This window comes from Pseudophryne corroboree, chromosome 5 (assembly GCF_028390025.1).
Source record: "Pseudophryne corroboree isolate aPseCor3 chromosome 5, aPseCor3.hap2, whole genome shotgun sequence".
NCBI classification, from domain to species: Eukaryota; Metazoa; Chordata; class Amphibia; order Anura; family Myobatrachidae; genus Pseudophryne; species Pseudophryne corroboree.
In genome coordinates, this window is record NC_086448.1 from 599,599,745 (window position 1) to 599,615,068 (window position 15,324).

Genomic DNA, 15,324 nt, shown 5'->3' on the forward strand with positions numbered 1-15,324 from the left:
GTCCTCTGCTTTTCTCCATCTATACCTCATCTCTTGGTAAACTAATCAGCTCTTTTGGTTTTCAATATCATCTGTACACAGATGATACTCAAATCTACCTATCCGCCCCTGACTTGTCCCTATCTGTACTGGACCATGTTACTGAATGCCTTTCTGCCATTTCATCCTGGATGACATCTCGCCACCTCAAACTGAATATTTCAAAGACAGAGTTAATTATATTTCCATCGGCCAATAGTAGGTACCAACCTGATATCTCTATAACTGTTGAAAATTCGACTATCTACCCTACCCCACAAGCTCGCTGCCTAGGTGTCATCCTTGACTCTGATCTGTCCTTTGTTCCCCACATTCAATCTGTCTCAAGATCATGTTACATGCATCTAAAAAAACATATCCAAAATACGACCATACCTTACACAAGACACTACTAAAACTCTAAACCACGCTCTCATTATCTCCTGCATTGATTATTGCAATAGTCTCCTAACTGGTCTTCCCAAAACGAGACTCTCACCACTACAATCCATTCTGAATGCAGCGATGAGCCTTATCTTCGTCGCTAGACGTTCATGGTCTGCAGATCCACTCTGTCAGTCCCTCCATTGGTTACCTGTACTCTACCGCATTCAATATAAAATACTGTTACTCACAAACAAGACCATTAACCAAACTACACCAACGTACATCACTTCGCTTATCTCAAAATAACTGCCAACCCGACCTCTTCGCTCTTCACAAGACCTGCGTCTCTCATCCACACTCATTACTTGCTCCCACTCACGATTGCAGGACTTTCATCGGGCTGCACCCACTCTGTGGAATGCCCTACCACGCACAATAAGACTCTCCTCTAGTCTCCAAACCTTCAAGCGTTCCCTGAAAACTCACCTCTTTAGGCAAGCATATCAAATTCCAGAACCGCCCACATAACTTAAATAAACCTTCTTATCAAATTGCATCCACTCTGTACAGTCCACACATATCCTCACGTCTTCTCATTCTATGCAATAGATAGCACCTTTCCTTGTGTACACATGCCTATTTTCCTATAGATTGTAAGCTTGCGAGCAGGGCCTTCCTACCTCTATGACCGTTTGTTATCACCCAGTTTGTTATTGTTATTTCAAATTGTAAAGCGCAACGGAATTTGCTGCGCTATATAAGAAAATGTTAATAAATAAATTATAATAAAATAAATACAGAAGCATTAACAGGAAAATACATACCAATGGCAGCCTAACTTTGCCACTCTCCTTAAGGTTTCTAGCATGTTTATAATCTTCATCCTTTTTCGAGACTAAACTGGAGTTTGAAGTAGGAGGGTATGGCTATAACAAAAATAATAACAGGCTAAGTTATGGCTAAAACACAACATTTACCACTCAAACGGTAATACTAAAAACGTTATACTGTATGGTCAACCCTGAGAATACACTCTGACACACACACAATATTTGTTAAACAAGTCCAGTGAATACCCCAAGTAGTAAGCTGTTACAGAAGTAAATACCCCAAGTAGTAAGCTGCTACAGAAGTAAAAATAATAATAATTGAGGGGTGAGGCTCTGTCTGCACTCTGTCCTGGTCTCCCTCAGTGCAGGAGCTGCCGCGGTGGGTGCGCTGGCTGCGGGTAGGCTCCGGGCACCATATTGGATTCAGGGGGTGAGCGCGGACTTGCTCCCGCCTGCGCCCCCCTCATTGCCCACTGCTTGAGCTGCTGAGGCTGGGCTGGAGACTGTGAAGCCTCTCCTTCGCTGCCACTGCATAGTGCCTGGATCCTGCTGCACTGTGTGGTCAGACTGCAGGGATTACATTATTGCTGACATTCCTCCTGTAATCCTGGTGTTGGAATACAATTTGCGCAAGGACCCCGCTGCAGCCTGCCTGTCTTTGCTGCTGGAGGTACCAGTGTGATATGACACAGCGGGTTATAGAGCCCCTTCCCCTCATTCTCTCCTTTGTACACCTGTGTTGCTTGCTTATGTACCAGGGCTTACTGTGACTCATTTCTTGTTTGTGGGGAGACTGTGCTGATTTTGGGAACGTCTCTCCATTCCCCCCTTTCCCCCTCTCTTCCTGGACTTTCATTACAAATCCTGCCTGATGGTCCAGCGCCACCGCTCCTCTGCTGCAGCTCGTCTGGAGAAGTTTGCATGTGAAGAACAGACTCCTGTATCCTCTGCATCTTCATCTCCGTCTCACGCTGCCTCCTCTCCTCTCTCTCCCACCATGGCGGAACTGCTGAAGTTACTCTGTGACAACTTTGGCAAGCTATTACGGATTCTGAGAAGTGTCTCGCTGATAAAGTAGCGGAGGTACATGTCGATATTTCTTTCATACGCCAAGATATGCAAAAGCTCAGGGACAGGGTTGAGGAAACGGAAAATCATATTTATACGCTAGAAGACTCCTATACACCAATTCCTGCTCGACTAACCTCCCTAGAATCACAGATGTCTGCATGTAAACTCAAGTTGATGGATGTCGAGGGGCGCCTCAGGCGGAACAATGTTCGCTTTGTGGGCCTTCCCGAAAAGGCAGAGGGGTTCTCAGCCAAAGCTCTTTTTGGAAACCTGGTTATCATCCCCATTCGAGAAGGACTCATTTACCCCACAGTTTGCTGTTGAGCGGGCCAACAGAGTTCCCACTCGCCCTCTTCCTCCAGGTGCACAGCCCAGAACATTCATTGCTAAGATCCTTCACTACAAAGACAGATACACTATACTACGTCTTGCCAGGATTAAAGGCCCGTTGGAACATAGAGGTCAGAGGGTGCCAGTGTTTCAGGACTTTTCAGAAGTCCCGTTCGCAGTTCACGCAGCTTAAACAGAAGCTGCGCAATCTTCAATTACAATATTCCATGCTATACCCTGAGCAGCTTCGGGTGGTGTCTGGATACCGCACATACTTCTTTGACACACCAAGGGATGCGTCTGCTTGGATTGATCTACAACCTAATCACCGTGCTGCTCCGCCTTGAGGGACTTTTATGCGTATTCCTTGCTTCTATTTTTTTTGCTTTAGCATCTATTGCATAATGTCTCCCTGATTGATACCTACAGTATTGTATTTTGTCAGGACCGTTATATATATTTGTTACTGGCAAATTCTTGATGCTAGATTGGGGACTTCATGACCTATAGGTTATGGGGTTTAGCTGCCCCGCAGTACATTCATTTTTTTCCCCTTTATATTTTGACTCTTTTCTAAAGTCTTTGTGATGTTTGTGACCAGGTGTACCTATGTGTGGGTGGGTATGCGGGGTGGGAGCGGTTGGATTTTGTTATTTCTCTTACCTGTGTTCCTTTTTATGTGCATTTCCTTTGTATTTTTTTGTATTCTATGTGCTACTTTCTGTATGTGATATTTTTGCGTGGGGGCCTGCTGGTGACGTGCTGGGGCATTGTTGGCTTAGTGTTTTCTTATGCCAATTCTATGCGTCACCATGACAAACATTCTCTCCTGGAACGTTAGAGGCCTTAATGACAGGGTCAAGCGTTCCCTGGTTTTAAAATGCCTTAAGACCCAAAATCCGGGTTTAGTTTGCCTTATGGAGACGCATCTTATTGGTGACAGAGTTCTTTCACTTAAGAAACATTAGGTGGGGTGGACATTTCACTTCACCTTCCATTCTAACTCTAGGGAAGTATCGCTACTGATTCATAAAAATATGAATTGTGTGTGTAATAAGGTCCAAATTGGCACAATTCACAGTTCTCCATTTGTACTACTTGCTACATATATTCCCCCCCAATTTCAACTCTGGAATTCTCGTGAAGGCGTGCGCCTTTATGCAAGAAATTCCTTCTGTGCCAGCTATATGCATTTGTGACTTTAATGCTGTTATGGATGAGACTAATGATAGGTGGAGGCCTGCTTCCCAGAGTACAAATGCTAGACCCACTGCCTTTGCCCGCATGATTGCCGAGCTTGGACTTGTTGATACATGGCGTTTGCAAAATCCCTCTGTCAGCTGTTTCTCCTGTTTTTCAAGATCGCATGGGAGTATTCTCTCGTATTGATATGGCACTGCTTTCCCGCTCATTACTACCCTGTATATCCACAGTGGAATATTTGCCCCGTGGGATATCTAATCACTCCCCTATATTGCTGTCTCTGGGCTTTGATATACCCAGAGGGACGTCCTTTTGGAGATTTAACCCTTTTTGGCTAACGCAGATGGGTGCCGCCTCTGAATTAATTGTGCTCTGGGAAGAATTCTTTACTAATAACCCTATTAGCGATAATGCCCCGTTGGTGTGGGATGCCTATAAGGCTTTCCTGCATGGTTCATTAATTTCCAGAGTTGCCCAATTGAAGATTTTTAATAGGGAATCTGAGGAGGAGTTGGAGAAGAGGAGTGGTGAACTTGAACAGATTTATTTGCGCAGTGGCTTCCCAGCGGTTCGGGTGGAATGGCTTAATGTTCATAAACAATGGATGGATCTACTTCTTAATAAATCAACGATGCTTATTATTTCGTGCCCATGATTTTTATATTCAGGGAGATCGGTCAGGTAAATTTTTGGCCTATCTGGCTAGACAGGACATCCACCCCCACTGTGCATAGTATAAGGAATATGTCTGGAGTTATTTGTACGGATACCCTCTCTATAGCTTCTAGTTTTTATGCTCACTTCAATGATGTTTATAGGTCCAGAGTGCAGTACACACATTCATCATTATCTAATTATTTGGATACGATAGAGCTTCCTGCTCTGAGTCCTGATTCACAACAACTTTTGGAAGCACTCATTACACTGATGGAGGTTGAAAATGCCATTAAGTCCTTTCCTGGTAATAAGGATCCAGGGGTAGATGGTCTCCCTATTGAACTGTATAAAACACACACAGATTTTTTTGCCCCCAAACTTTTGTTGATTTTTGAATCTTTATTGCGGTGGAGGTATTCTCCCCTCATCTATGGGTGAGGCGCTGTTGGTGCTTATACCGAAGCCGGGTAAAGATCCCTTTTCCTTAGACTCGTACCATCCTATCTCCTTGCTGTCACCTGACATTAAAATTCTTGCCAAACTTTTAGCTCTCCGGCTTAATAATGTGGTGCTGGAGCTGGTTCACTTTGATCAGACTGGCTTTATGCGCAATTGAGTCTGTGGAATGGGTGTATCTTTGTGAGGTTCTTGTAAGATTCGGGATTGACTCGAAATTTTTGTCCTGGATTCAGCTCTTGTACTCCTGTCCTGCAGCGAGACTTATTGTTAACAGTTTCACCACTGAGTCCTTTATGCTGGGGAGGGGGACTCGACAGGTGTGCCCTCTGTCTCCACTACTTTTTGCCCTCGCAATACAGCCCCTGGCTTGTGCTGTTAGAGCTGCTGCAGATATAAAAAAAAAACAGTTTCATATTGTGGGTCGGGAGGAGAAATTTGGTTTATACGCAGATAACATGATATTGTACTTGATGGATATGTCCCATTCCTTGTCTGCTCTTCTTGAGTTCGTGCGGAAGTTCGGATTTTTCTCGGGCATTTGTATTAATTGGGAAAAATCAGTGGTGTTTACGTTATTTCCCGCTACATCGCCCTCTCCTATGAACCCTTAAATGGTGTACCCAGTTTAAATATCTCGGTATTCAAATTTCTCCTTCTTTTACAGATTTTATTGCCTTAAATTTAACCCCCCCAGATTGCTAATTTACATACAAAGACATGAACATGGCAAAAACTCCCTTTATCTGTTACAGATCGTGTGAATCTTGTAAAAATGATTGTCTAACCCAAATTTCTTTATATACTACAGAATGCACTAGTTTATATCCCTGATTCCCGAGTCTTGTTGATTTCCCGATATGTTACCTCCTTTATTTGGGGCACTAAACGGGCATGTATCGCATATAACACAGGGAGGCCTGGCATTGCCGGATATACGTCTACATTATTTAGCTGCTCGGTTGGTACAATTAAGTGAGTGGGTTACTCCGGGGGAATTACGGGAACCTCCCAGTGGCTTTGTTGGATAAAGCCGGCCTGATATTTTCTCCATTGCAGTTCCTATAAGCACGTACTTCACTGATCTCTCTTCCCACACTGCTGCAACAGGCTCGTAGAGTATGGTTGGCAACTGAGAAATTGATTGAAGATTCCACAATAGACCCCTGTTCTCCAGTGTGAAACAACTTGTCTCTCCGTGAAACCTATGGTTTAGAGGGTGGCTCTGGCTGGTCCTCTTTTGGGGTGTCTGCCATAGGTCAGCTATATAAAGATTGGGTTCTACATAGTTTGATTACTTAACTACGTACGCCATCCCTAGACATTTTTTCCGGTGTTTATAGCTCAGTCATGCCTTGTCAGCGCAGTGGGGGGCTCTGCTCCACAACTCTCTGAATCACCTGTTCACACAATGATGCGTATGTTGCCCTATCGTGGACGGGTCTGTTCTCTACTCCTCCCTCCTCTCCTCCTCTGATACGGATGCAATGGGTGTGCTCCATGCTAAATGGGTAAGGGATTTGGGCACGATTGATGAGGATTGGGATTACATTCTGGCTTCCCAGCGTGGGGCCACGGCTTGTGCCAGATTCCAGCAGTTAGAGCTATATATTCTACATAGGATCTATTGGACTCCTTGTGGATTATCTACATTTGGAGGCTCTGCTTCTGATATTTGTCCGAAGTGTGCTGATCCAGCTGCTGGTTTCTGGCATTTGCATTGGCAGTGTCCGCGGGTGCATGCCTTATGGGAAGATATAACTACTTCCATGTCACACTGGTATACTGATTCCATTAATGAATCCGCGTGTTTGTATATTTGGCCTTGTTTACAGGACTCCCTACCACCTTATTATCTTTTATATGTCAATAATGTTCTTACACTGGCCCGCATGTGTATAGCCCGCACGTGGATGGCACATGCCTCTCCATCATCTGCTGAGTGGGTTGCCCTGGTGAATACTACTCTCTCACATGAGCGATTTCTTTACACTAAACGTAACTGGCCAATAAAATTTGATAGGGTATGGGGCTTATGGAAGAACTCTCAGCATTTTATTGATCCCACACCTTAAATATTATGTGGTTGTAATGTTTTAAACGCTGAGCTGCTCCAGGCGTGTACTGGCCTGTCCTCCTTGTACTTCAACATTTAATGATTGATAACCAGGATTGGCGTATCCTTTATATCTATTTTTATTTGGCGTATAGGTCTTATATAATGACTGGGTGTCGCAGACTAAACCCTTTACTGTTCTCTGCTTATGGACTACTGATCTACCCAGTGGATATGTGCTTAGGATAGAATTATGCCTATCTAGTATATTTCCTAGATATTTGTTAGAACACTGCATAAACAGCACATATTTCTTTTCTTAGAGAGAGATAATCCACAATTGTTCAAAGTTTTAAAAATGATTGCAATTGTAAGCCATAGACTTCTTTTGTTAGCGACCATCAGTGGTAAGTGATCTCCGCTACACTGTCTTAGAAAAGGCTATTAATAGGAATACCGACTACAGACATATGATATAGGTACTGTTATTATATTTCACATACAAGGGAGAATAACTCCCTTTATAATTCTGTCTCTATAGCTGCAAACATGCAGAAAATGTCTATACAGAGTACAGAATCCCCCCAGAACTACCAGTAATGTCATTCTGCTGTGATTGTTTCCCCACAGGCTCAATACTGAGAATTAATGAGAAAACATTTCCTTCTGCAGAGAGGCCACTCACTGCTTTCATTTCTATGTATTACTGGGTTTTTCACATTTGCCTTACTGTTCTAATGACACACTATGCTGGATTGCAATCTTCTCTGCCATTAACCAGAGCTTACAAATTACCTCCAAAGACTGCATCCTATTCAGCAACATTTTCTGCTCCTCATTTTTAACCTTCTCTTCAAAAAATTCCTGAAAGGTCTTCTTGTAAATTAATTTCATATTATATTTTTTTGCCATTCTGCAAAATAAAAAGAGAGGTTACTTCTATTTGCCACTCCTCGCCTATTCTTCATGTTATCTTCATTTATTCTTATTTGTTTCCATGTTATCCCCCACCACCCCAAAAGCAAAAAAAACAAATACATTTTACAACAGCACAGTGACATCTAATGGGCATTGGAATAACTGAGTAAGTCATGTTGAACAGACCACACTGTCTTTATAAAATGCTGGCTAATGTTCGCAGAAGGTAACAGACTATAAGCAGCTGCGGTATTTAGGTGTAATCCGTCCTTCTACACCTTAGTTGAGCACTCCAAAAACACTTGATGTGTTTCTTGGACATTAGCAAAACAGCCATTTTCTCTCACAGGCTTTCTACTTTATACAAGACAGCAGCCAGCACCTCTACACAGCAGCTTCTGTTGCTCTGTTCTTCACTGGCATTTGCCTCTCCACATAAATTTCCGCAAACACTTATACACAGCAACTTCAGGCAGTCTCCGTTATCCCCACTGACACTGGCCGGAGAACTGATATACCGATTACCTGGTCTGTCAAGCACCTGCTATTGATTCTTCATTACACTGCTGCCAGCTTTGCATCCACTTCACTTATCGTGGTTTAGCAAGGCCATTGACACTCCCGCAAGCATGGACAAGAACGCAGCAGAAGATACCAACTGGTCTGCCTTTTACTGCCACAATTACTTACATACAGTATTGACCTCTACAATACAGTCATCAGTTCCTCAATTACTGTAAGTCAATCTGTGGGATATGTACAATAGCTATTTATAAGTTGCTGCCATCTACATAAATACTGGCTTGGACTGTGCAAGTAATTCCAGGAAAAAAATTACTTTTTTGGGGAACTCTTACAATTAAATTACTTTTAAAATGTCATTTTTTTGTCATAAACTAAATGCAAGGATTATTATTGTTCCAATTTAACAGCCAGTGATCATTGATGGACAGGCAATTGTCCTCCAATATGTACGGTTTGGGCTAATTATATTATATACATTGAGCAATACCAGATGCTAAACGAGGTCTGATAATGTAGCAGTTACATAGCAAATGTTGCAAATACAGGTTGAAAATCCCTTATCCAAAAGTCCACATTTTTGGGTCCCCTACTGTGATGACATATATATTATAAATTATGTGTATATATAGATATATTATATAGATATATAATACAATATACATATATATGTGTAATTATCTCCGTAGGGGAACCAAAAATGTGTGATTTTGAATTTTGGTTAAGGGATACTCAACCTGTAAAAACAGTAACAATGACAGAGTAATATTAGACTCAATTAAAGGCAAAATCACGGTAATTTACTGCGTAAACCAATTTAATCTCATTCAAGTCTTTTTTGCCATGAAAATACCTTATGCACGTTAGCCTGTTTTAAATATTCAATTACAAAATCGTGAAAATTGGTGCTGAAAGTGAAAAATTAGTATATTTGCTGTACCCTCCAAAAAAAACTAAACTAACATCGATAACAGTATAGACGTTTTTGTTATTGGTTATAATAAAGTATTTCTGGTACATAAATTGGGTCAAACGGATGTTATATGCATTTTGTTTTCTCTTTCATCCACTAGGGGACACTGGAGTCCTATACAGTAGGGGTGTGAAGCTTGCAACCGGAGGTGTGGCACAATCTAAAATTAGCATTATCTGTACAGCTGGATCCTCCCTCTTCACATCCCTCCTCCCTCAGTTTGGAAAATTGTGCTAGGAGGAAAGAAGCACAGATGAGAGCTCTGCTCCATGAAGAAAGTTATTTTTATTTTTTTGTCATTTCTGATCAGGCCCAATCCCTCCTAACTAAAAGGAGGGTGCAGGTTTTTCCTTTCAAAGGAAGATGGTGCCCAATCCCTCCTAAATGAAAGGAGGGTGCAGGCGTTACTAGCTGAAGATAAGTTCAACCTGATAAAAGGGGGACAAAGGTCTTCAGTAGAGAGAGAGACAAGGATCCTAACTAAAGGGATCTACATCTCTCTCTCCAGGAAAATCCGAAGCATCAGGGCAATTGTGAGTACTGGTTGTAGTGTCACCCTCTATCCAGTTGACACTGGTGGCCGGGCAGACCTGCTCTCCCTCCCTCCACCGACTTTGTAAGCCTCCATTAGCGGCTGCAAGCCGCAGCATCACCCGCAGGCCCGGCGCTACCCGCTCAGCAAGGTCTGCAAAGCAGGGAGGCGCTGGGCTAGAGAGGCGCTCTCCCTGCTCCGCAACCATACTGACGAGCAGCGCCTGCCTCACTGTAGTGTAACATGCTGCTGCGCCGCCGGCCGTACAGAGGAACTTCATCACGGATCTCCTCCTGCAATAGGGCCCTCCCCCCTTCCTGCTCACTCTCCTGAAGACACAGCACAGCAGTCTTCAGCATGCCCGCTCTCTCCCCTCCCTCTCCATCACGTGATACACACTGACCTCAGGAGGAAGCAGCGTGAGGAGAGGAGCAGCACTAACAGCCAGCCACACGAGGAGCAGTGGCTCAGGTTAGTGCAGCTGCTGCAGATAAACAAAGGGGGGGAGACTGTCCTTTTACTGTGTGCTGGGAGGGGGAGGGGGGTCCTATTACTGTGTGCTGGGAGGGGGAGGGGGTCCTTTTACTGTGTGCTGGGAGGGGGAGGGGGGGTCCTTTTACTGTGTGCTGGGAGGGGGTCCTTTTACTGTGTGCTGGGAGGGGGAGGGGGGGTCCTTTTACTGTGTGCTGGGAGGGGGAGGGGGTCCTTTTACTGTGTGCTGGGAGGGGGGGTCCTTTTACTGTGTGCTGGGAGGGGGGTCCTTTTACTGTGTGCTGGGAGGGGGAGGGGGTCCTTTTACTGTGTGCTGGGAGGGGGGGTCCTTTTACTGTGTGCTGGGAGGGGGAGGGGGGTCCTTTTACTCTGTGCTGGGAGGGGAAGGGGGTCCTTTTACTGTGTGCTGGGAGGGGGAGGGGGGTCCTATTACTGTGTGCTGTGGAGGGTAAGGAGGTCCTATTACTGTGCTGGGAGGAGGGGGGGAGTCCTATTACTGTGTGCTGGGGAGGGGGGGGGAATCCTGTTACTGTGTGCTGTGGAGGGTGAGGATGTCCTATTGTGTGCTGGGGGGGGTCCTATTACTGTGTGCTGGGGGCGTCCAATTAATGTATGCTTGGCGAGGGGGGTCATTAATCTACTTGTGGAGGGGGGTCCTATTGCTCTGCGCTTGGGGAGGGGTGTCCAATTAATCTGTGCTTGGGGGGATCCTATTAATGTGGGAGGGGGAGGGGTGCCCTATTCTGTGCTTGAGGAGGGGGGTCATACTAATGTGTGCTGGGGGAGGGGGGGTGTCCTATGAATGTGTGCTTGCGGTGAGGGTTCATATTAATGTGTGCGGGGAGGCGGATGCAGGGTAGCGGCGATGTAGTATGTGGGGAGTGTGGTTCAGGGTTGCAGCTGCAGTGTAGTATGCGCGGAAGGGGGGCAGGGATAGTACCAGGGCCGGCGCTACCCGCTCAGCAAGGTCTGCAATGCAGGGAAGCGCCGTGCTGGATAACAGCCAGCAACTATGTCAGCGTCTTGTAATGAGTCAAATTAACTCATTACAAGCCGCCTGTGCTGTGTGCGCCATCGGAGGAGAAAAGGAGCAGCGTCAGGGGAGGTCCCGGAGGAGAAGGAGGGAGGGGGACTGGAGCCACAGCAGCGCTATGTAATTGGTAGCGGTGCCGCTGCAGCAGTCCCTCTCCTTCCGCATTGGCTGGCTGGTGCTGCTGTGAATGCTAGGATGTGCTTCGCTCATCCCAGCATTCACAGCGGCGGCAGCCAGCGCGGAAGGAGAGGGGACTGCTGCAGCGGCGCCACTACCAATTACATAGCGCTGCTGTGGCTCCAGTCCCCCTCCCTCCTCCTCCTTCTCCCATACCCGGGATCTGCCAGCACGAGGAACCTGACTGCCTGAGCCAGCGCAGAGAGATGGTAAGTATCATCTATTCTGTCTGCCTCTCTCTCTATCTATCCCTGTGTATCTATCTATTCTGTCTGCCGTAATGTGTAAAAAGGGGATGCTGTCTGCCGTACTGTGTAAAAAGGGGGACGCTGTCTGCCGTAATGTGTAAAAAGGTGCTGTCGCACAAAGTTGCATCCAGGCATTGCCCCTGGACGCACCTGTGTGGTTTGTTGGTCCACCTGAAAATGATGGAAAGAATGAAAAACAAATCTGATTTACTCTCACTTTGGGACCTCTTCTTTAGCGGTTAACATTCGGTTGAACTCGATATTGAGAGTTGGGTACATCATGATGTGTTTGCATTGGTGCAGGTGTGCGCAGAAATCTGCTTATCAAGTGCAATTGGAAAGTGCAGTATACATCCAGTTACTAGTATGGTGATAGCGCCTCTGCCACCTCAAGGGATCAGAGCATTTGTGCAAATACTAGCGCTCAGTTTGGTCGTAAATGACCTTTATTAACTCAGCAATTAATTTTATTGTATAAGTAACACTGTGTAATGTGACTGATGGACACTATATTGTGCGTTGTAATGTGAATTGGTACTATTCTGTGGCCACGCCCCTTCCCCATTAAGCCACGCCCCTAAATTTTTGGTGCGTGCCTTAGGCGCGCATCTGTCCCTTTTACGTGTGTGAGGAAGGGCGCAAATTCATTTTTTGCAGGAGGGCGCCGAACACCCTAGCACCGGCCCTGATCACCCGTTCCCCTTCCACTGGCTCAGTGTCTCCGCGGCTGACTGCCGCAGCGTCCCTACACTCCCTGAGCCGCTGGGGTTTGACAGCGGTAGCGTCCTCCTGAATTAGAGACCTGAGCCCTCCCTCACACCGGGTTGGTAATACGGCATTCGGGGATGACTGCCGCAGCATCACTCGCTCCCTCCTCCCTCCGCTGCTGGCTCCGCGGCTGACAGCGGCAGCATTACCCGCTCCATCCTCCCTCCGCTGCTGCTGGCTCCGTGTCTCTGCGGCTGACAGCCGCAGCATCATCCGCTCCCTCCGCTGCTGGCTCCGTGTCTCCGCAGCTGACAGGCGCAGCATCACCAGCTCCCTCCTCCCTCCGCTGCTGGCTTCGTGTCTCCGCGGCTGACAGCCACAGCGTCCCTGCACTGAGCCGCTCCCTCCGCTGCTGGCTCCGTGTCTCCGCAGCTGACAGGCGCAGCATCACCAGCTCCCTCCTCCCTCCGCTGCTGGCTTCGTGTCTCCGCGGCTGACAGCCACAGCGTCCCTGCACTGAGCCGCGGGGGTTACTTTGTCATGAAGCGACAGAGCCCTTGCTAGTGGGAGACCTGAGCCGCTCTTAACATAGTACAAGGCTCCTGTCTTCCACACGCACCCCCCCCCTTCATGCAGAGACTAGGGACGCGGTGGGGGGTCCCGGCGAGCGGGGGGAATGTAAAGTTTAAGACATAAGGGAGCTGGAGCAGAGACTGAGGCGTTAGGAAAAAAATTTATGAAGTTAACAAAAATATTCAAGATGCTGATCAGGGGAAACTGTACGCCCCCTAGAGTGGAGCCATAAGTCCTGACCAGTTAGAACAGGGGGAGGTGTTTTAGTGTAGAGTATACTCCCTCTGCTGGTTGCTTGTAGATCTCTGATGCAGAGGATTTTCCATGTGTTATTAAACAAGTAGATGTACGTTTTATATTTTCAAGGGACTTCTAATACAAAGATCCTGTAGAAATAAAGGGATCGGCTGGATATCAACCCCAACCTCAGAACTGAATCACAGTGAGGCTTTACGAGGGTTGCAAGAGGCTGTTTAGAATAATATGTATATATTTTTTTCTTCTTTTTATCTCTCAGCGAATCCAGCCAGGTGAATCCATTGTAAATTTGTTCCAGTCATCCGCTACGGTATTCCGTTGTCTATTATAAAGAATGTATTCTGTGGAGTTACTTTTTTATCATCACATGCACAAGCCAAGAATACTAAGACTTATTATCAGCATGGTAACTCCAGTTGCTTTTGGTGTACATCTAATTGTATATTTATATACGCATAATGCCTCCAACAGATGCTGCTGACAGGTCGGCGGAGGAGGGAGCATCAGATATTGTCACCCAATTCACTTCTATCTGTGTCAACAGTTGGTGGTCTGGTGGGTGATGGTTAAAGGAGTATTTATATTAATTATATATTTTCTACTAGAAAGAAAGAGTTCCAGCTATTTGAAAATACTCTTCAGAGCTCCCAATATGTCTACTGCCTTTCTCCTCCTATGCTAATAGGTGAAGTCCGGCTGAGTGGTGTGTATATATTTATCTAAAGGTAAATGGGACCGCAAGGATTACTTTTGGTTGCTCAAATAAATGGGCACTATGGTTAACAGCCCTGGAGTGTGTGACAATTGGGAACAGGCACACTACCAGGGGGCAGTGTCTGTCAAGGTTCGGAAGGTATAACCTGACATATATTCAACAATTGAGTATGGGCTGCAAGCAAATCCGAAATAGGGATTTAATGTTACTCCATCTGCACGGATATAACGTAATGGCCTAAGACGGACATGTGACCCCTGGTGCTGACTCTTGAAACGGTGGGTGAACCGTTAGAGGCGTAACTACCTAGAAGTGATCAGTACAGACGTCCAAATTCTCAAATCAAATTTTTGACTAGCGGGGCATACCTGCGAGTTACCCACATATTTTACCAGGCTGCTATGGAAGTTAGCTTCCCGATCTCCGCTATATCTCTCAATGTTTTCTGTGACAACAGAATCTCGTATTCCACAGGAGGGGAAAGGATCCCATAACGATGGTGGCTCACCCCTGCCTAGTCTGTTAAGGAACATTCTTGCTTATTACAGTCCCACTGCAAAACAGGGGTCACATGCAGGTTGGAATTAGCAAGGAAAGCCAAACCTCTAGTGGCAAGACCATCTCAAACGGACATGGGAGGTTTGTGTGTCATTAAAGAGCCATTACCGGGATGGAGGGCTATTTCCCTGGCAGGTACCGCTTTCCTTGGTCCAATAAATTTAAGACAAAAGGTAGTCACTTTACAGTTTTTTTACCCAGTTTCTACCGGCCTACAGATTCAAGAGGGAATCAATCCAGCCGGTCACTGCGGGCCTAAACCCTGGGGAGTTCATAGTGTCTTGGGACATAAGGGATGCATTCCGTCATATCCCGATTTGGACTCCTCATCAAGCATACTTAGAATTCATACTGGTCAAGGATCAGTAACAGTTCGGACCTTACCATTCAGTTTATCATCAGCCACGAGAATTTTATACAAAATAAGGGTCGCCAGTTTGAGACTGTTAAGGGTCAACGATCATACCTTATATAAATGATCTGCTGATGTAGGCCACCTTCCAGGAACAGCTGATCGAAGAAAGAGACTCCTCAAATTCTCACACATCTTCTGCCTACCGGGCATATAGAATTAGACCAATAGGCAGTAGCAGTTACTCTGGTCCATTT

General features: G+C 45.8%; 1 protein-coding gene across 1 annotated transcript in view; it reads right to left on the bottom strand.

The window, feature by feature from the left end:
* Positions 1–15,324, bottom strand: part of RNMT (RNA guanine-7 methyltransferase) — a 182,654-nt gene that overhangs the window by 14,217 nt on the left and 153,113 nt on the right. The window contains exons 13-14 of the mRNA XM_063923402.1: positions 7,804–7,921; positions 1,230–1,331 (exon numbers count right to left, since the gene is read on the bottom strand). Coding sequence (XP_063779472.1) covers positions 1,230–1,331; positions 7,804–7,921 — 220 coding nt within the window. The remainder of the gene's footprint in view (positions 1–1,229; positions 1,332–7,803; positions 7,922–15,324) is intronic.